Source organism: Plasmodium gonderi (genome assembly GCF_002157705.1).
Source record: "Plasmodium gonderi DNA, contig: Chr14, whole genome shotgun sequence".
NCBI classification, from domain to species: Eukaryota; Apicomplexa; class Aconoidasida; order Haemosporida; family Plasmodiidae; genus Plasmodium; species Plasmodium gonderi.
The window spans coordinates 1,903,872-1,925,573 of NW_021628939.1; the positions used below are offsets into that span (position 1 = coordinate 1,903,872).

General features: G+C 30.8%; 6 protein-coding genes across 6 annotated transcripts; 3 read left to right on the plus strand and 3 right to left on the minus strand.

The window, feature by feature from the left end:
• Window positions 1-1,934: 1,934 nt before the first annotated feature.
• PGO_144100 (hypothetical protein, conserved) lies at window positions 1,935-7,061 on the minus strand (the record flags this gene model as incomplete). Its single annotated transcript, XM_028690400.1, has 2 exons — window positions 1,935-6,237; window positions 6,562-7,061. 2 exons carry the CDS (start codon window positions 7,059-7,061, stop codon window positions 1,935-1,937), a joined length of 4,803 nt encoding a protein of 1,600 aa, XP_028546201.1.
• A 2,056-nt stretch (window positions 7,062-9,117) lies between these two features.
• PGO_144110 (hypothetical protein, conserved) lies at window positions 9,118-10,169 on the plus strand (the record flags this gene model as incomplete). Its single annotated transcript, XM_028690401.1, has 2 exons — window positions 9,118-9,819; window positions 10,050-10,169. The coding sequence occupies 2 exons, from the start codon at window positions 9,118-9,120 to the stop codon at window positions 10,167-10,169; spliced, it is 822 nt and encodes a 273-aa protein (XP_028546202.1).
• A 2,385-nt stretch (window positions 10,170-12,554) lies between these two features.
• Window positions 12,555-13,547, plus strand: PGO_144120 (mitochondrial carrier protein; the record flags this gene model as incomplete). The annotated part of the gene is made up of 1 exon (XM_028690402.1): window positions 12,555-13,547. One exon carries the CDS (start codon window positions 12,555-12,557, stop codon window positions 13,545-13,547), a length of 993 nt encoding a protein of 330 aa, XP_028546203.1.
• Window positions 13,548-14,545: 998 nt separating this feature from the next.
• On the minus strand, window positions 14,546-15,238 carry PGO_144130 (50S ribosomal protein L24; the record flags this gene model as incomplete). Its single annotated transcript, XM_028690403.1, has 1 exon — window positions 14,546-15,238. One exon carries the CDS (start codon window positions 15,236-15,238, stop codon window positions 14,546-14,548), a length of 693 nt encoding a protein of 230 aa, XP_028546204.1.
• A 1,481-nt stretch (window positions 15,239-16,719) lies between these two features.
• On the plus strand, window positions 16,720-18,048 carry PGO_144140 (GTP cyclohydrolase I; the record flags this gene model as incomplete). Its single annotated transcript, XM_028690404.1, has 1 exon — window positions 16,720-18,048. One exon carries the CDS (start codon window positions 16,720-16,722, stop codon window positions 18,046-18,048), a length of 1,329 nt encoding a protein of 442 aa, XP_028546205.1.
• A 1,277-nt stretch (window positions 18,049-19,325) lies between these two features.
• Window positions 19,326-20,644, minus strand: PGO_144150 (hypothetical protein, conserved; the record flags this gene model as incomplete). Its single annotated transcript, XM_028690405.1, has 4 exons — window positions 19,326-19,432; window positions 19,642-19,824; window positions 20,085-20,250; window positions 20,525-20,644. 4 exons carry the CDS (start codon window positions 20,642-20,644, stop codon window positions 19,326-19,328), a joined length of 576 nt encoding a protein of 191 aa, XP_028546206.1.
• Window positions 20,645-21,702: the final 1,058 nt, after the last annotated feature.

The following is a 21,702-nucleotide window of genomic DNA, read 5'->3' on the forward strand; positions in this document are numbered from 1 at the left end:
CTTATTTTCTAGCGTTTTTTGGTATTTTTTGCTTTTTCTTCTTTTTATTATACCGGTCTAACCTCTTTGGTGCTCTTTTAGTTCCAATTGATGTACCCTTTTTTGAATTTTTATTTCTTCATGCACACAGTGAGATGTAAATAAAAAGGTGGGTATTCTTCTGTAGACTTGATAAAGTTGGGTTATATGACCACAAAAATGTTTATTATGTACTCAAGTGCATAAAATTTTGATTATTGTCTTCCAGTGGGAAGGAAATTTGTCCAAGTCTTCTATACTCAACTGGTTCAGAAAAAAAAAAAATATAAAGTACTATATGTACCTAGGTTCATATGTAATATCCCTCAATTAAAGTAATGGAAATACAAATCATAATTTTGCAAAATGTTCAAGGTGCTCATTCTCTTTGTTGTTGTTTCCCAGTTCCAATAAGATTATGCCAAGGTGGCGAAAAATGCAAGTAGGAGACCCCCACAACATATGATATTTTCCCTTTTTCCTTTCTTGTATTCTCATTTGTGAGGAAAAGTGGGTAAATACAAATGAAGGTAGAGTTTATAGGATTTTCATTTTCCCTATTGTGCGTTCTGCAAAATTGTGTATAGCAAAAAATAAAGCAAAAACAATGAATATTAAAACAGTCGACTTCTGCTAGCTAATCATGATTTTTTTTTTTTTTTTTTTTTTTTTTAAAAGAACTCGCGCAAACCGAACAAGCGAATTTGGCTATTTTTGACCGTTAAAAAGGTAGCACAATGTTTGTCAAAAAAAAAAAAAAAAAATAAATAAATAAAATACAATACAATAAAATAAAAAATAATAATATAAAATGAAATAAAAAAAACATAACTAAGTGTTATTCAAAGTTACAAAAGAAGATACTATTACGCCTTGGGAGCTCTACAAAGAGCATAAACGAAAAGGTATGCAACACACACGGGATAATTTTTTATAATCCAAAATATATTACGCAATGGTGAGGGGGGGTGGAGATGGCTTGTCAACAAAATCATTATATAATTCTATACTAATCATAGTATTTGGAACTTTCTTCTTTTGTTGATATTTTTCAGGAAAAAAAAAAAAAAAAAAAAAAAAGTCTATCCCCGATAGTATTCTGAATGTATTATTATTCCCCATGTGCAGTTCAAGGATTGACATTTTTTCGAAGCCTACACGTAAAATTTGTAGAATGTGTTAATGCAGAATGGATGAAGCACTTTTCTGCAATATATGCAGTATTCGTTGCTAGTATATAAATCTTCACAAAATTTTCCAATTTTTTGAACGCTATTTACCACGTTAGGTGGTTTGCCATATATAAGAAAAAAAAAAAAAAAAAAACTAAATCAAGGACCTCTCAAAAGGTTGAGGTTGCTTATTAGGTTTGTAAAATTAAGGTGATAAAAATATGCATTGTAACAAAATATGAAAAGAAAATAAATGCATTCTTTCACATAATAGGGAATAAGATAGAGGTGTATTAAAACATGTACCTTTTCTAATGTGTTTTATTGCGATATCGAATGGTGGAGGAGAGGGTGAAGGAAAACGCAAGAGGGGATGATCGTCAAAATGGGAGGATACGTGATCATCTGCAAGGCATGTGTAACAGAAAAAAAAAAAAAAAAATAAATAAATAAGTAGAAAACTAAAATAAATAAAAATAAAGAATAAAAAGTACAAACCAAAATAAGTTAAAACAGAATATGAATAAAAATGAAAAACTAAATGAAACACTAATGAAAAACTAAATGAAACACTAATGAAAAACTAAATGAAAAACTAAATGCAAAATAAATCTGGACATCCCATGTGTTCTAACCATTACAAACCAAAATTTAAACACATCACAATTTGTGTAACGTCCTCTTCCCCCCACCTTCTTTCTTTCCCCTCCAAAAATGTGTTCGCATTAAGCAAATTTGGAAATTTCACATAGTGACTAAATCATGATTGCAAAAAGGACATTGATTAAAAAGAAAATACTTGTTAAAAAACTTATTTTGTGTAGTTATAAAAAAATAACAAAAGGAACAAAAGTATGTATAATCCAATTTTATTCTCAAATTAAATTGTAAAGTACTGATTTTCTCTTCAAATATTTGCTTATTTAAATCATGAGATATGAAAACGCTGGGTATAAGTAGACTATTCTTGTATATGCAACAAAAACTTGTCATGCACTTGTTAAACACATGTTTATTTTCACATATATAATAATGATTATACAAATTCGATAGACATACTTTTCCACAAAGAACACAATTTATTTTAAAAAATATTCGCTCAAAGATATAATGATCATCTTTTAAATGATCCATTTTTCTTTTCACAAATTCGTATATTAAAACATGGTATCTTTCAAATGTGTCTGCATCTATATCTATGCTTTGCGTCTCCCTTGCATTGTCTTTTTTGAAAATATCCTCGAAAATTTTATGCACTCCTTCATCTCCATCATTATAGACCTCTTTTTCTGTGCACACGTCGTCAGGTATGAAGGCATTGGGTGGGAAATTCCTAGCTTCTTCGCTGTCAAGTAAATGATGACTTTTTTCCAAGGGGTCCTTGCGAAGGGTAATGTCAGCTGCCACTCTCTCGTAAGACGTAATCATTATATAGAAGAGACCATAAAAATTGAGTAGTATTATCAGATAAAAATAGTCCAAATTGTTTTTCCTCAAATTGTAATTTAAATTCACAAACACATTGGTGTTATTAATCCTCAACGTGTTTAGCATAATGTACAAGGTTTGACAGAGATACAAGTTTGCATACACATCGGGGAAGATCGAGTTTCCACTTTTTCCACTTTTCGCACCATCGTTAAATATTAACTTATGATATATTTTTATTTTATTTATATAGTATAAGCATTTCTGAAAAGTCAGAATTTTCATTCGCAGGTCTTTGCTTTCATTTTCGAGGTGGGGTCCCCGCTTATTCGTATGGTCACCCATATGGTTATTTTCGTTATTTTCCTTAGGAATAAAAGTTTTCGATTCTTCCCCTTCCCAATTATTATTATTCAAAGATGTCAAATGTTTTGTGTTATTCATTGACGTGTCAGTGTCCTCAGGTGGATTTTTTCCCTTGCACTCCTCCTGTGATGTTTTGAAATCATTTTCTTGCCTTGACATGGCAAGTCCTTCGTCGTGTTCACTGATCTTATAAATATACCTAAACCTTTTTCTATTTCGTCTGTTTTTTTTGTTAATTAAAAAGTATGTTATGTGTGAGCTGAAATAGTCATTACTAAGGCCATATTGCTTCAAACAGTAATTGTACATGTGAATGAAAAAGGAAAATAAAAGAAAGAAATAGTTTCTTATATCTATGCACTCATAAAATTGAAAAGCGATTCTATTCATAGAGCTGGAAAAGGATGAGGGTGTATTTTCTTGACAAAATTCATTAAATATTAAATGGAAAAAAGAGTTATACTCATTGACGTAACATTTTTTAAAATAATTTAAAATTTGCAGAAAATAATAAAAATTCATTTTAATTTTTTTTTTGTTTTCCTTTGGTGATAAATTAAGCATATACTTAAAGAACGTATCATATGTGACGTAGTCTTTTATTATATTTATGAATTTAAAATGACTGTGTGCATCATATGAATTCATTACATTCTTTAGATTTCTTTTTTTATCCTTTTCATTTTCATCTGGGTTATTTCTTTTTTCATTTATTAAAAATAAATCGTAAAATCCGAAAAGGATATATTTATATTCCCAAAAATGAGTTTTATGATCCCTTTGGGTAAATAAATTTCCGTTTAAGTTTCGCCCTAATCTGTTGTTAGACAACTCGTCCGGTGAAACATCCTCTGAAACACCACTTGTTGTGGGATGTTCAATCACTTTTATATCCACTTTTTGGAGGTTAGCAACCCTTGTATTTTTTAACTCACTTTTGGATTTGTTCTGTTTGTTTGATTCGTTCATGTCCTCTCCTACGTCACTCCTTTCGGATGTGCCTCTTCCTGGGTTGCTCATGTCACGTGTTTCCCCTACAACATACGTCATGTTGTGATGTGTATGTGTGCTGGTGTTTCCTCTCTTCCAGCTAGCCAAATGTGAACACATTTTTCGGAAGAGCTTGCTGATCGATTTGACATAGTTGATAATTATGCACTCGTTATTTATGCAGAGGCCAATATTTTCATATTGTTTTTCTTGGTAAAATATATAAACTATACTGTTAAAATAGCTCATTTCGGTGTTATACAATAATATGTCGTTTGCATTTTTTTTTTTTTTTTTTAATACTTCTTCGTTAAATGGAAAGAGAAGAGGAATAAAAAATTGTTTTTTGCATAGGATTTCTCCTTTTGATTTTTCCTTTTCAACTAAAAAAAATTCAAAGTGTTGATTTTTAGTTGTGCACACAAAATTATATTTTTTTACACCTCCGTTTTGGTAGTAGCAGAGCAGTTCAAGCAATGTGAAGTTTCGATTGCCGTATCGAACATCGGGATTGATTCTATGCTGATTTTTGCTCTGATTTTTGCTCTGACTTTTGCTCTTATTTTTGTTCTGATTTTTGTGTTCACCATGGATTTTCCCTTTGGGTTTCTCTTCGCTGCCTTTCTCAAAATTGTGCTTATTCACCTGCACACTGCTGATGATGTTTCCGGGTTTGTTACTATTCGTGCAAGAGTAATTCACTAATTCGATTTTCAAATCATTTTTCTTCCTCCTTAATATTATTATAAAAAAGTCATACTTTGATGTTATTAACAGAAATATGTATTTGTACTTTGCCATTTGGGACGTACTATGATTGTTCCTCTCGTCATCCATAGTGGAATCATATAAAATTCTGTTCATGAATGATGGTTTGCCATGTCTATCACATTCAATGAATGGAGAAATTTCTTCCTTTACAGTGTTCCCAGTGTTCCATTTGTCATACATTCCGCAACTTCCCTTTCTTGTGTTGTCATATCCTTTCTTGTTTGTGATGTTTCTGTCATCGATGTGTGCAATTTGGTTTTTCTTTTCCACGTCTTCATGGGTACATTGGTTTACAGTGTGACGTGATTCAACCCTTAGCTGGTCGCTCAAGTGACCCCTCAAATGGCTGTCTAACTCGCCGCTCACGGTGCATTCCGATCTCAAGGAGAACATATAATCAGAACTGAACTTAATAACCTTTATGTTGTGATAACTACCTTTCCTATTTAACTGAAAATGATAATACTTTGATACATGTAACTCAAATGTTTCTTCGCAAAAAATATCCCTCAAAATAAGATTGCACATAAAAATATAGACAGTTCCTTCATTCGATAAGCAGTATATGGTAAAGGAATAGCTTTTAGGATCGACTAATTTGCATCTCTTCAATTTTGTCAAATAGATACTTGTTATATAAGCAGTAGTTGGGAATTTTTTAAAATTGATAAGACACAACAATTTACACTTTAATTGGTCATATAAATTATATATAAAAAAAGTGTTTCTTTTGAATAAATTTTTATCTGTCTCGTTCAGGTTAAAATGTTTGTTATACATGTCCATTTCTCTCAAATTCGGAATATCTTCATCCATATTTATGCATTTTTTTTCTTCATTCGAGGAGTTATTATAATTGTATAAAATCATTATGATCAGGTTATTCTTGATATATTTTAGGCAGAGAGTGAAGACAAGGATTTTTTTTTGTTTTTTTTTTGTTTTTTCTTCTTCTTCTTCTTCTTCTTTTCCCTTCCCTGGGGGAGTAGTTGTAGTATTGTTAGGATACCCATTTAACCTTTCATTAAGAATCTCATTTTGAAATATATCTGAGTCGCTCCAAACAAATTCAACAAAGGAATTTTTAAAAAAGTAATAATCCGAATAATAAACAGAACAAATATTGATCCTTTTATAAACTTCCCTTTTCACATGAATTACCTGTTCCTTCAGGTATGTTTCACCTCCAATAGGTTTTTTAAAAAAGCTTTGTTCCTTCGAACTTTTGTAATTTACTTCATGTGTAATTAGGCTTACATTATCATCGTAGCATTTTTTAAAAAAATTTTTAAAATTCAAAACTTCGAAAATTAAATTAAATTTGCTATTTTTTACATAGCCAAAAAGAATGTCATTCTTTCTATTGGTCTGAACAAAAATGTAATCATTCGAATTTATTTCTGGTATATTGTCAACATACTTTTCGATTCTCTTGACAACCTTGGGATTTAGCGTTAAAATGAGTTTTTTTACAAAGCACACTTTTTTGAAGCTGCAATATGGGGTGGATGGTGAATAAAGAAAAAAAGAATCAAAGATTGGTGAATGAAGTGAGAAAAATGATGTAAATGAACTTTAGTTATGAAACATTTTAATAAGTCCATCAAACGCAGAAAAAAAAAAAAAAAAAAAAAAAAAAACTCCGATGAACAGAATCGAATCGAATCGAACTGAATTGAACACATTGCATTTCGATATTACCCTCCAACTTGCCTAAACAATTGTGCATACAAAATTTAACAAATGGTACACGGTTCGGTGTATAAAAATCTATGAACATCACAAGACCTACACGAATGATGGTATGTATGCTTACACTTCAATATGTTCTACGTTCTGAATGGCCTCCAAAATGAACTCCTGTCTAGAGGCACATTTCAAATTTTGCTTTGAGTCCACGGTTACACACACAGAGGAACTTTTCTTCACATAATCTAAATAGTCTGATATGTTAATATTCATATGCGAATTAACATTTACGTATACATGTGGATAGAACAGAGATCTTAAATCAAAGACATGGAAATAATTACTACTCTGAAATAGAATTTCTTTTTCATTTAACTTTAAATTTGTCTGATTGAAATCGAAATACGTATTTCCCTTTTTTGTTAAATATTTTTTATATCTCAAAAGGGAAGAAAATATGATAAAATTATTTTTCTCGTTTTTCATTAATTTTGTTTCTTCCTTTTTTTCTCTATCATTTTCCGGTTCTACATTTGGAATATGTTTCTGTGTCACATGATCACTGCTACTTGATTCATTTACCTTTTCGGATCTCTCAAATGAATTATCTCGTTTTTCTCTTTTCATTAATTTTTTTCTATGTTTGAATTTCAAATGGATGATTATTTTGTTTCTCTTTGAAAGTGTTTTTTTTTTTTTTTTTTTTTTAAGGGGAGAAGGTTGTGGTTAGGATTACAAATTGACGCAACACTCATCACACATACTTTTCTTGCCTCCATATGTCTTACTATAGAATGTCATTATTTCCAGCTTATCATTTGTCACGTGTTAAGAATTTTCCTTCCTCAAGGAAATTGATGTCTAAATATTTCTTGAAAATGTTTAAACATAAATGAATAAACTGAAGAGAGGTGTTTACATATATTAGGTGGATTTTTTTTTTTTTTTTTTTTTAAACTCGTTTTGTACAATTGGGGAATGAATGTGCTAAAAAATTGAACAATAATATCCCCACATTTTACCCGATAAGGGCTTTTCAAAATGAGTTATTCAACTAAGATATGCATTTGTGTCGTGTGTCTATATGATGATGGGCTTATGTTTATTCTCTGTGTGTATCTTTGTCATATCTTTGTTGTAAATTCAGCCTTTTAACTTTGTTCATTATATAACACATTGTAAAAGAAAAAAAAAAAAAAAATAATAATAATAAAATAATAAAATAGAACAGAGTAATATAGTAAACCGAAGTAATACAGTAAACCGAAGTAATACAGTAAACCGAAGTAATACAGCAAACCGATGTAATACAACAAACCGATGTAATACATCAAGCCGATGTAATACAGCAAACCGAAGTAATACAATAAAAAAAGGTAATATAATAATAATAATAAAGCTAAAGGTTATGCAACCATATGCGACCTGTTAATCAGTTCCCTTAGGCACTCAGAGAAATTAGTGAACACCAATTGCAGCAGATAGAAGAAGCAGAGGAGTTCGGAAAAAAAAACGCATTCCCCAAATGGTACAAATCGGATAGCTCATATTTCTAGAGAAAAGTGGAAGAGGAAAAAAAAAAAAAAAAAAAAAAAAAGTCGTCACTAGGTATATGTTCACCTCAACATATGGATGCTTTGTACATTCCTCAAGTATTTAGAATGGACTAAAAATTAAAACAGAAGAAATGTTATATTTTCTGCCTTTTTTTTTTTTTTTTTTTTTTCACAGTTAACCAGATTGAAATATAAAAGCCTTACACATGGGTGTATGGTTCATGTTTGCAATTTTTGTGCATGCGATTTTATTTCTAAGCACCTTAACCTACTTAAGGTTGCGCTGCCCATGAAGTGGAAGGGGGGGGGGGGAAAAAAAAAAAGATCTCATGAGCTCCTATGTGAGGCCTCGAAAAAAAAAGGCACAAAAGGGGTAATTCAATAAGTAATGGACGAAATTTGTCAATCATGTGTTAAGTTTATACATACATTATAAGTATATATATATATTAGCTTGCACTTGTGCTCGAGTGTGTTAAACCCGAAAATCCAGGAAAACAGGTAAAGGTCTCCTTTAAGAATTGGCCTTGATTGTCCGTTAATTAAGTACCTTAGTATATCCACATTCATTTTGAATAAATTCATCGCATCATACATATTTTAGGGATTTTATTGGATTGCCAAAAAAAAAAAAAAAAAAAAAAAAAAAAAGGGAACACATAAGGTTAACTTAACCATTTAGAGATTTTATAAAATCATAAAAGGAAAAGAACTAAAATGTAAGAACGCGCGTTACAAGTAAACAATATATGAGCGTAACAATTTCTTGATGCTTTACTATACGTTCAACTTGCATACACTTCTTACACACCTTTATCACACCCCTTCATCACGTCCCTTACAGTAAGTTATTTATTTTATTTTTTCCCTTGTCATCATAAAATATAAAGAATGTGATATTCACGAATGGGGAAAATCATTTTCTCACCTACCAACGTGTGCACAGAAGTTCGTGTGTAAAGAATGTTGTGAGAAGTTGGTGGTGCTTGTTAAGGTGGCATACACATGTACTCCTGCACATGCACCTATATATATATATATATATATATATTTATGTACACATATGTATACCCATTTTTTACCCGTTCCAGCTCAGGCATTATTGACGATTTCTCGAGCGGGAAAGGATGGTGAGCAAGAAAACTTTAGAAGCCCGAAAGGCCTTTTATGAAGAAGATGTAGAAAAATCAAAAGAAGCACATGATTCATATCATAGTTTAGACAAACATGGAGAACAACATAGTCTTGATAGGGACAACCTGAAAACAATAATTTTTGGAAGTTTGGATGGAATAATCACAATTTTTGCAATTGTGTCAGGATGTGTAGGTGCGAAAATAACACCTGCACAAGTTATAATCATAGGTATTGGTAATTTATTTGCAAATGCAATTTCAATGGGATTTAGTGAATATACGAGTACAACTGCACAAAGAGATTTTATGTTAGCAGAAAAAAAAAGAGAAGAATGGGAAATTGAAAATTGTCCATCAGAAGAAAAACAGGAAATGGTAGATATTTATATGAACAAATATAAATTTGATAGTGAGGATGCAAGAAATCTCGTTGAAATTACATTTCGAAATAAAAATTTTTTTTTAGAGCATATGATGTCAGAAGAGTTAGGACTACTCATTACCCACGAGGATAAAAACGAATCACTTAAAAAAGGAATTCTCATGTTCTTAAGTTTTTGTATCTTTGGTTTAATTCCCTTAATTTCCTACGTGGCTTACACATTTTTTTTTCATTATACGGATTACAATACCTCCTTTATCGTTGTTTTTGTGTCAACATTGATTACTTTATTTATCTTAGGCATATTTAAGGTAAACCCCACCATTTTTCTCCTCTCACACATATGTATACCATTACAGATGGTATATCATTGTCCCTTTAATATATGTTCTGTGTATATGCATGCACCTGCAGAGTAACTGCACACGTATGACCATGCAATATGTATAATATTTATACGCATGAATAAATATACAAAAAAATATCCATTATTGTGCAATATGTCATTTCTTTTGTTTCCTACAAAACCATCCCTTTACAGTCACAATTCACTAATCAGAAGCCTATTCATTGTGCCCTTTGCATGGTTTTCAATGGATCCATTGCTGGAATGGTTCCATTTCTATTGGGAATTTTACTTAAAAACAACATTGCAGATTGAGTGGGAAGATGAAAAGATGTGATTGCATATATATATCCAGTCCGTTCAGTAGGAGTGGCATATTCATCGTTCTTGTTATACTATTTTTTTTTTTTTTTTTTTTTTTCCGAAGACACCTCGTTCAATTTTTTTTGCTTCATCGCAAGTTTTTCACATTTTAGTAATAATTTTTTACGTTTTGTTTCCTTGTGCCTCTCACGTCCAGTAAAATATATGCAGTCTCCTCTCATTGATTAGCCTATTATGAATTATTTCCGCAGCATATGTTCTCGTTACTTTTGCTACCGCGTCATTTTTCCAACCGCTTCATTTTTCTATCGTGCAATTTCTCTTTCTTTTTTTTTTTTTTTTTCTTTCATGGTTTTTTTGTACATATTTGCACTCCTTTTAACTAGACCTTTCGCTTTATGCCACTTTATGAAACTCATTTTTATATGGAACATATTTCCGCTATTGTGCTTAACGGACCATGTTGTGTTAATATTAATGTCAATATATATATACCCCTTTAAATAAATATGAAAACAAGTGAACGAGCTAGCCATTTGAAGTGTTCTTTCTTTTTTTTTTTTTTTCTTCACAAAAGTAGGAAAAACTGTTCAGGTATCCATTGGTTTTTCAATTTTCACAGAATTTTTACAATTGAATTTTTCTGTAAATAGATGATATTTTTTGGTCCTGATTTATGGATAAATCCGACTTTGAGTTTAGTTGAACTGAAAACTGATAAATATGCAAAAATGTAAGACTCATTATTTTTCATTTTTTTCTTCCTCTTATATTTTTGCCATACAAAAAAGAAGAGAAATTAAATAAAGTTATGTTATGACTATTAAAATTTTTTCACATTGTAATAAAAAAAAAAAAAAAAAAAAAAAAAAAAAAACGCATGTTTGAATCCGATTATTTAAAGGGACCTTAATCATTTTTTTTTTTTTTTTTTTTTTTTTTTTTTGCTCCATTATTTGTAGGTTGTAGGAAAGAATACATTCACATAAAGCATGCACACACATGTAATAACAGTATACATAAAGATGTCAACAAGCGTAAGGTAATCCATATCAGACCAAAGGCTTAAAACTTATACACCAATCTTGCAACAATATTTGCAAATCACTAGATCCTTAGATGAACATTCTTTATTTGTGCTAAGATTTGTTATATTTCAAAAGGATAGGTGGAAACATTTTTGGATTTGCTTTAGAGTGATAAACGCGTTATAGACCTTAAAAAAATAAAAAAAAGAGATAAAAATTTTAAAACTTTTTTTTTTTTTTATTAACTTCATATGAAGAAAAAATAAATTAGAATTTCTTTCCTACAAACACATTTTTACTGGCTCATGAAATAGATTTACATATATATAGGTATACAAATGTATTCACAAATGTATATATATATATATATATATATATATATATACACGTAACCAGGTTTCGCAGTCGCTTAAACACTTTTGGAAGAAACTGCAAATTTTTTATCATATCGATGGACAAGGCCATAACTCATTAATTAAGCCGAATCGGAAACATTCAACATAGGTGGGTTACACACAGGTGGGTTATACACAGGACTATTGCATGAGTTTGAAAAGGGTGATTTTGAATACTTAGGCAATGATAAACAGTTTGTCGCATGCATATGTATCCATAAACAATGTACATTATATATGCATGCTTATGTATTAGCCAGACCTTTCTATCCCAATGAACTGGTTACCATATCAGAAAGGTAGGAAATTTCGAGTGTTCAAAAAAAAAAAAAAATAGGGAATTTTCTGGTCTAATAAAAAAAAAAAACAATTATAAAGAGAAAGATTTCACATTTACAAGATGAAAAAAAGAAAGAATTTTGGAAATATTTTATAAATTAGGACTATTATACCTTTTTTTTTTTTTTTTTTTTTTTTTTTTGAGCAAAATTTCTCAGTTCAACACTAAAGTGTATTATGTACATTATAAACAAATAGAGATTGTATTACAAGACATGTTTTTCTTATATATTGTATATATTTTTTTTAATTTGTTCATGATAAAATGAGATTGATATGATTTACTATCCTTTTCAGTTTAACGTTACGATTAGTGGGGATGTTTATTTATGGAATCACCGATATTAGTGCTACAAGAAAATTTTATCGGGTTCAATTTGGTTTTCTGGTTTGGCTAGATCGTGATTCTCAGATTGATTTCCCACACGTATTCTATCTTCATTCCATGTATCTATCTGAACCAACGAAAAAGAGAATCTGAAGTGGTAGGTGACAACAAACGGAAGGGAAAGGAGTAAAAAAAAAAAAAAAAAAAATATTTACATATACATATGCACATATATATATATATGTGCATATATTCTCTGATAGAAACATACGGGAGTAACGATAAAATGAGTAAAGATATAATAAACGGATCCATTTTACATTGTCTGGAAACAGCGACATTAGGTATGCCTCTCGAGGTATGGAAAACGAGGATGTGTGTTTATAGGAATGAAAACACAATAAAAGCTTTTGGAAATATTTATAACAAAGGATTTGGACAATTCTACGCTGGTTTTTATGCAAAACTAGTAGAAAGCGCGTCGAAGGGTGGTGTTTTGCTCATATCAAAAGAACAGATGATCAGATTTTGCAATGATTTAAATGTAAATAAAACAACAAGTGGTTTTATTGGTGGGGCTACTGGAGGAATTTGTCAATCGTTTGTCATGACTCCATGCACCTTTTTTATAACCGCTAGTATTGATAAAAAAATTAATTATAAGGAAAAAATTTTTGATATTTTTAAAAATACAGGATTTACAACTCTATACAAAGGGAACAGTGCTATGTGTTTGCGTCAGGGAACCAACTGGGCCAGTAGACAGGGTTTAACTGAGTGGGTTCGAAATTTTTTTATAGAAAGTAAGAGGAGGAAAGTGGAAGAGAATTGCCACATAGGATGGAAAAGTGATGAAAAAATAGGAAGAGAAAATGGATTTAAATCAGACGAGAAAATAAATGCTCGAACTATCGTTCAAAACCAAATCATAAATAAAAATGAACAAATTGATAACATCACCATCGCATCAAAGGATGTACATTTATTGAACCAAGGGAGAGATACTTCCTACGATTTAAATGCAACGGAAGAGCTCCTTTGTGGTGTCCTTGGAGGAGCCTTATCGGTATGGAATAATCCATTCGATGTGATTCGTGTGTACATGCAGAATAATGCAAATAATAACATCAAGCTTACATTTTCCCAATCATTTGTTAACCTTTACAAGGAGGGAGGGATATTGTATTTGTACAAAGGAGTAATTCCTCGTTGCATTTTATGCATCTGGCAAACCTTATTTATGGTTACAGGGATTAAAATTTTGAATAAGTATTACTAACAAAAGTTTTTTCTCATTTGGGTGTAGATATGGAGGGAGTATCATCTATCCATCATTATGCCCATGTGTGTACGTGCATTTGTAGATTTTATGTGGAGTTACATCTTTTTCTTTTATCCTCTATTTATTGATGTGTCCTTTAGTCACCTCCAACCATGCAATAAAGCAACACACGTTCGGATTTGCGATAGTTCATTGAAACTTTTGGTATAAAAACTTTTAAAAGAGTGACAAATAAAAGTAATTAATACTGATGATTGCTAGTAAGTTTTTATGAAATCGATTATATTAATACGTACACACATATATATATATACATATATATATATATATATATATATATATATATATATATACATATCAAATATATGTGCAGGTAGATGACCTACTTTGGGGGCGTCCATATTTAACGTACCCACCCCCATCCTCATGTATGGGTAACAGGTGTGGGTATCTTTACAATTCTTATTTTTTTGCACAAAAACATGTTTCTATGTTATTGAAATGGAGCATAAAGAATTTTTGAGAGGTGGTCAGCCGGACATATGTGGGAAATTGTTACCATATGCATTTAGATAGATTGGTGGATAAATTGGGGGACAGATTGATGAACATATTGATGAACATATTGATGAACAGATTGATAGACTAATAGATAGACTGATAGACAGACTGATAGATAGACTAATAGATAGACTAATAGACAGACTGATAGATAGACTAATAGATAGACTAATAGACAGACTGATAGATAGACTAATAGATAGACTAATAGACAGACTGATAGATAGACTAATAGATAGACTAATAGACAGACTGATAGATAGACTAATAGATAGACTAATAGATAGACTGATAGATAGACTGATAGATAGACTAATAGACAGACTGATAGATAGATGCATTTTTTTCAGCACGTACATAGGAAAGTATATCCAGAGGGTATATATAATGCACATGGGTGGTGGAAAAGCCAGTAATGTTCGCGTGCAGGGAAATTACTCTTCCAGAGAAGTGCTGTTTTCACCCTGATGAGAAGAGTTAAAAAAATTTTTCATTTCATAAAACTTTTTTTTTTTAATTTCGTATGCTATTTTTTTTAACAAATTAAAGTTCTTGGAATCTCTCTCTGCATAAATGTCCTTAATGGGAGGTCCAGTTTTTTTTTTGTGAATGAAGAGTTCATAATTATTTTGTTCTTTCAAGGCATTTTTATTAACAGGTTCAGGCATAGCACATCCAGATATTTTTGATATGCGTACACATTCTCCATTCATCATATATCTTCTTTTTACAACAGTTGGTTTTTTACTTATTGGATCTAAAATTGCGACATTAGTTATATGAATAGGCATTTCTTGCGTTATAATTGAACTTGTTTTTTTATTTGTAACATTCCATGCTGATTTTTTCATGTTACATCCATCAACAATTAGTGTGTTTCTTTTTGGATTTATGTTTAACACAATACCTTCTCTGTCTTTATACGGCCCATATAACACTTTAACTAAATCTCCTACTTTAATATTTAAGTACTTAGACAAGTCTAAGTGTTTGGGTTGGTTCCTTTCTCTCAATGGAAAAGGAATGCTAAGCTCTTTGCTTAATTCTAAGAAGTCTAGTTGCCCATACTTTCTTTTTCGTTTGTCAAGACGTTTCGCTTGAACGAAATATTTTACATATCGCGACATGTTGGTTCGATCGTTGCTTATTGCCGAAGTGGCTAGTAAACTGGATATCTATCAGAACATGTAACTGATTATGTAACTGGATATCTAACTGATTAGGTAACTGGATATCTAACTGATCATGTAACTGGATATCTAACTGATTATGTCACTGAATATCTAACCGAGCATCTCTGTAAGATTAGTTACTCCTTTTTCTCTACTTTTAACGCCTAACGTTGGGTGGATGTATCACCGTGTGATTTGTTATTCAGTTCTCTTGCATGTGTTTATGTTGTGCTTTAGATATACTTCGTTTTTCGATAAATACTTTAAAAATCCCCTTTAACTTGAAACTCTTTTTTTTTTTTTTTTTTTGCAAATTCCTACACCACCACACTCCCACAAATCTGAGCTATACTTCTCAACATGAGCCATAAAATGAACACCTCCGTCTGTTGTATATGCCTCGTATTTCTGTTGTCAACCAGTGGGTGTTACAAGGCCTTTTTTTCCGAGTTACGTTCGCTTCAGCTTGGTTACGTTTATTCATTCATTCATTCATTCAATTATTTTATTTTTATTTTTTTTCATATTTTTTGTCTCTCTGAATGGCCAAAATAGCTTTTCCTAGTGTGTGGTGCGATTTGTCGTGCGTTAGTTATAAATATATACATACAGTTGTTTTCGCTTTTGATATCATTGCACTGTTTTGTATTAAGATCGTATGCTTAATCCGATATGCAGTTTTTTTTTCATTTACCCCCCTCATATTTTAGTATGTACCTTTTCTATATTTTTTCCTTTTTCCTTTTTCCTTTTTTTTTTTTTTTTTTTTTTTTTTTTTTTTTTTTTTTTTTTTTTTTTTTTTTTTTTTTTTTTTTTTTTTTTTTTTTTTTTACTTTTGGGAAGAGGTGCGACTAGCCATTCTTTCAAACCTCGCAGAAATGTTTGTCAAAGAAAAAAGGGGAAAAAAAAATAGTTACCCAAGATGAATGGAGAAAATAAAGAGGAATAAAAAATAAAAAGTGGTCCTATGTGTGGCATAAATAAAAAAAAAAAAAAAAAAAAAAAAAAAAAAGATCTAGAGTTATAGATTCAATACATCTAAGACAATTTCTCTTCTATAACTTCACATGCATTTCATTTAATAACATGTGACATGGTTTATTTTTTGATTTACTATTTAATAGCATGTAGATTTGTCAGATAATATCCACCTTGCTTAAATATTTTACTACTTATCTATTTAGAAAGGCAATCTTGGAAGATTTACATTTTTTTTTTTTTTTTTTTTTTTTTCTTTCCTTTATGTCATACGATATAGATCTTTTACTATCGTAGCTTATTCTCATAAGTGTAGAAGTTAGATTATATCATTTTGTAAGTGTGCATTATAATGACATTCATCTAACGTCTCATAACCAGTTCTTCACCCGTTGACAAAAAGAAAACACACATATATATATATATATATATATACATATATAGCCCCTTTGGATATCATGCTCAAACGAAGGGACCTAACTGAGAATAAGAAAAGTGGTCTAGATAAACTTGATAAGTTCGGACAGAGAAGTTGTAGAAAAAGTAAGGAGGTTCAAAATTTTCAGTTGATAGATGCTAATGGAAATGATAACAAGAAAGAGGCCTTTGAATACAAGCAGAGCACAAATATAATAAATAGAGATTTGGACTTAGGGTTCAGGGTTCAAAATATTTTTAAAGAAAATAAACGTAGTTATAATAACCTAAACGGAAATAAGGATGATTATATTCCTTGTACAAGCCAGGAACAGTTTAACATTGTTGATCAAGATAAAAAGTTGAGTTCTGATGGTGTTCATATTTCTAAAAGGAGCAAAAGAATGATAGACGATCGGGACAGTTCAATTACAACAAATGATGTTTCTGAAGATGAGGGTTTAAACAAAATTCAAGGTGACCTCCATGCGAATCTCAAGGAGAAATACTCCCATAATAACAATTTGCTCTCTATTGCTGACGTGGAAATGCAAAATGGATCCATAAGTATCCGAAAAAGGAAAATAATTAAAAGAGAAAATGAAAGAAGTGGTAGGGATGGCAGTGGTAGAAGTGACAGTGATGGAAGTGACAGTGATGAGAACTACCATGTGACGAGGGATAGGCAGCAAAGTCGAACTGGTTGCAGAGACAGTAAGGCCCGTGAACGCACAAAGAAAGAAGAACAGATTTTGGATATAAGTAAAAATATTTACAATATTTTGCAGTTATTAAAGATTCCACCAAATGATATATTAAAGAGGACAAGTAGAAGATTTGCTGAAACATTTTTATACCTAACAAATGGATACAATATGAATATTGAGAAAATAATTAAAAAATCATTATATAAAAGAAAATATAAGAACAATTCCTCAATTAAGATTACAGGAATTCATATATACTCTTTATGTAAACATCATTTATTGCCATTTGAAGGTATATGTAACATTGAATATATGCCAAATAAATATATTATGGGGTTATCAAAATTCTCAAGAATAATTGATGTATTTTCACGGAGATTACAATTACAGGAAGATTTAACAAATAGTATTTGCGATGCTTTAAAAAAATATTTGAAACCCAAAAATATTAATGTAAATATTGTGGCCAAACATTTGTGCATTAACATGCGTGGGGTGAAAGAACACGATGCAACTACTATCACAAATGTGTATTACGAATTAAAAAATAATAAGTATGTTAAGTGTGTGGATAAACATAACTGCGTTCCCAATGGGCTGAAAGCTCCATGTCGTGGTGACCACCAGCTAGTTCAAGATGAAATGGCGTTCATGCAAAGTTGATCATTTTGTGTGATGCGTATTTTTGATCAAGGCTGGTTTTGCCCTTACGTGCTTGTCTGTTTCTTCGATTGTTTGTTTCTCTGTCTGTCTCTCTGTTTGTGTGAATGTGTTTGCTTCTTTTCGTTAGCTTCTCTGTGCTTGTCTTTTTCTGTGCCCTTCTCGTTGACAGTATGTGGGAACATTTTCCTATAAGAACTCGCATGTACCGACAAACACAGATACTATATTACACAAACTTTTCTATACACTCGCCACCCCTTCTTCAAATATCCACCGCTTGGAAAAAAGGACTGCACTGTTTTGGTTATTTAAAATTTTTTCATTTTATAATCAGCAAAAGAACCTCTTGTTTTATTAAGAATTATATGTATATATTTTTTTCTTTTTTGATAACAGAAAAAAGGGGAAATAACAACATACGCGCTTGTACACACATATATACACATTTAAAATAACATGGATTTAAAAAAAAAAAAAAAAAAAAAAGGGATTTAAAAAATTGTTCATTAAAAATATTGTATACAAAAATATATGTACAATGTGGTAACAAAAACATGTACGTTCTTGTGGACGAATGGAATGCGAATGTGTGAATACATGATCCACAGCAAGGCGTGAACATATATGTATAATATGTATACATATCAAACTGCGAATTACATAAAAAAAAAACATTGCATATATATGTATACATATATATATAGGCAAAATTTTGATTGCGCCCTTTAAAAGCTCTTCTTTAAATTTATTAAAAAGTGATGAATTAAAAAACAAAAGGAGTGTATTTAAAATACAAAATGCCATTTTTTAAGACCAACATGGAGAGATCCCTGACCCGGAAAATGACCATCTGGCCGACGTTAATGGTGCATATGTGATAATTTGATTGCACGATTTTTTTTATGTGATAATTCGTTAGTATGTGAACCTTGTCTTGGCTTTTTAAGGCTATGTATTGATGAGTAAGAGGGTTATGAATGTAAAATTTTCTGTGGGTAAGAAATTGTGCATTCATGACATTTTTCCCGTAGTTCTATTTTTATACTGTGTAATACCTCTCTGGTGCTACACCGTTTTTTTTTTTTTTTTTTTTTTTTTTTTTTTTTTTTTTTTTTTTTTTTTTTTTTTTTTTTTTTTTTTTTTTTTTTTTTTTTTTTTTTTGTTTTAACGATGTGTCCATTTCCCATTACAATCATCACGAGGGTTGCCACTGAAATATTTCGTGAGACCTTGTTAATGCTGTACCTATGATATGTCGTTTCACACTCGTCTGAAGACTAATCATCCAAAGAAATGTGCGTCAAATTGATACAGTTGATATTTCCACATGCCATGGTAAAGGCCTTCTTCGGCTTTTTTTGCAACTCCTGAAAGCTGGCTTCATCTACAAAAAGAGTTTTCGATACATGCAATATACTTTATATGACAAGGCTACAGTTGCGTATAATTTTGCGCACATATATATATATATATATATATATATATATATATATATATGTATATACGCATGTGCGTGTGTATATATATGGGCATATAGATATGGACACAATAAGCACGACACTTCCTAATTGCTGTATAAAAAGTTAGCTTAACCTGCATAAAGAAAAATGAGGACTCTATTAACATAAGTAATTGTTTCCACATTGTCATTTCCTTTTTTCACTGATATGATAGGACAGTTATCATTTTTGTTTTTATCTCCGTACCAAAAGACACATGCATAATCATCTCCTAAAATAGGATCGTCATTTTTTGTGATTCCATTTGCAATTTTGCCTGAAAAAAGAGTGGAAAACGGGGATGATTATGTCAGTGTTGGGATTGCTAAATATGCATATGGTTAGTGTAATAATGTGGGGATGCTCATCCACTCCTCTGCATTGCATATTATGCCCCTCCACTCTTCTGTATTGCATATTATGCCCATTATCTTTTCTTCGCATTGTATATTATGTGCACTGTCTATTTGGCCTATTTTCTGATGTGCGCATTTTCCCTCGTGTGCACCATCAAAGGGAATCTTTCCTGTTTCATACATAAAATGTTTTGAAGTTGCTGTGAATCCTTCCAGTATTCCTTGGCTCGAGGATGCACGTAATTTTCCCAAGCCCTACATAATAGTAAAATTTCATTGGTTGATCTTTTTTCTATTTGATCTCCTACTTTGGATATAACTTGAGATACGTCATTACTGGTACTATCCTAATTGAAAAATTCAAACAAAAGATTCGTATGTTTTTATGTAAATATATTTGCACACATTTTGAGAGTGACATATGCGTAAATTATGGTTTTTCCCATTATGGCACAACTGTGATATTCTCCATTTTCTTTTTCTTTTTTTTCTGTAAATATGTCTATCAAAATGGGAGTTGGAATGTGCACCAACTTGTTCGTCAAGTTTATCTATTATGTGTTTTATTATTTTGCTTTACTATTTATTTGTTTTATTTTATTTTATTTTTTTTGCGGTTACGTCGTATGTCACATTGGAACTTTTTTTCTCCTCTTTTTTTGGTAGGTTTTCGCCATATATAAAATCTAAAATATACTCGAAAGGAGACACTGAGCAATATTGGCAGTTGAAAATATCCATTATACTTCTTAACTAGGGGTGTTTGAATAAGTTTTAAAGGCTTGTGAATTTCGGTAAAAAACAGAGATACGAGGAAAATAAAACCATGTTCATAATGCAAGTGTACAAGGATACGTGTATGTCACAATATGTATGCACCTGAACACCCGTGTATGCACATGAATAGTCGTGCATGAATATTTATGCATGCATGGGGCCCCAATGTGTCTATGCTCGCGATGTGTTCATGTTAAGGTTACAAGTTAAATTAGTTTTTTTTATGTGATGCGGGTGGCGTGAGGTTGAAAAGTACAAACTTTTTTGAAACATTGAAAGTGTTGAAAATTTTGAAATAAGGGAAATTGTTAACACTATAAATTTGCTAAAGCTGTGGAAGCTGTGGAAACTATGGAAATTGTTAAAATCGCTAATTTGTTGAATTTGTTAAAATCTTTGAAATTGTTGATACTCTTATAAATTTTAACAATATTCCAAACCCTCCAAAATTTAAAAACTTTAAAGATTTTAAATCAGAATTATTTTCGGAAAAAAAAAAAAAAAAAAAAAATTGGAAATAAACTGAGTATTTTTTTTTTTTTTTTTAAGTAAATATTCTCCCCATTTTCACCAGCCCTTTACAAAGTGCACAATGGTGTTTTTTAGCACTTTTTAGACTTTTTATGAAAATTTGAATATATTTTTTTTTTAAGTTCAGAAATTGAATGTTTGATAGTCTCTCGTTTGACATTGTGGAAAAAAAAAAAAAAAAAAAAAAAATACATACATGCATAATACATGCATATATACATGCACATACACAAGTTACACGCCAGTAGGTGTGTCAAGGAGATGCATACCAATAAACGCACATATATTCAATGACATTACGCATACACGTTATACAAATATTGAGGAACTTCTGGAACCCTTTCCCCTCAAATAAGCCTTTTCAAACGTAAACCATAGCAAAAGAAAGTGACACAGAACAGTGCAAGAGTCAATGATAAACATGCATAGTTAATTTTGTAAAAAGGAAGGAAAAATCTGAACTGTTCATAAAATCTTATATGGTTGCAATT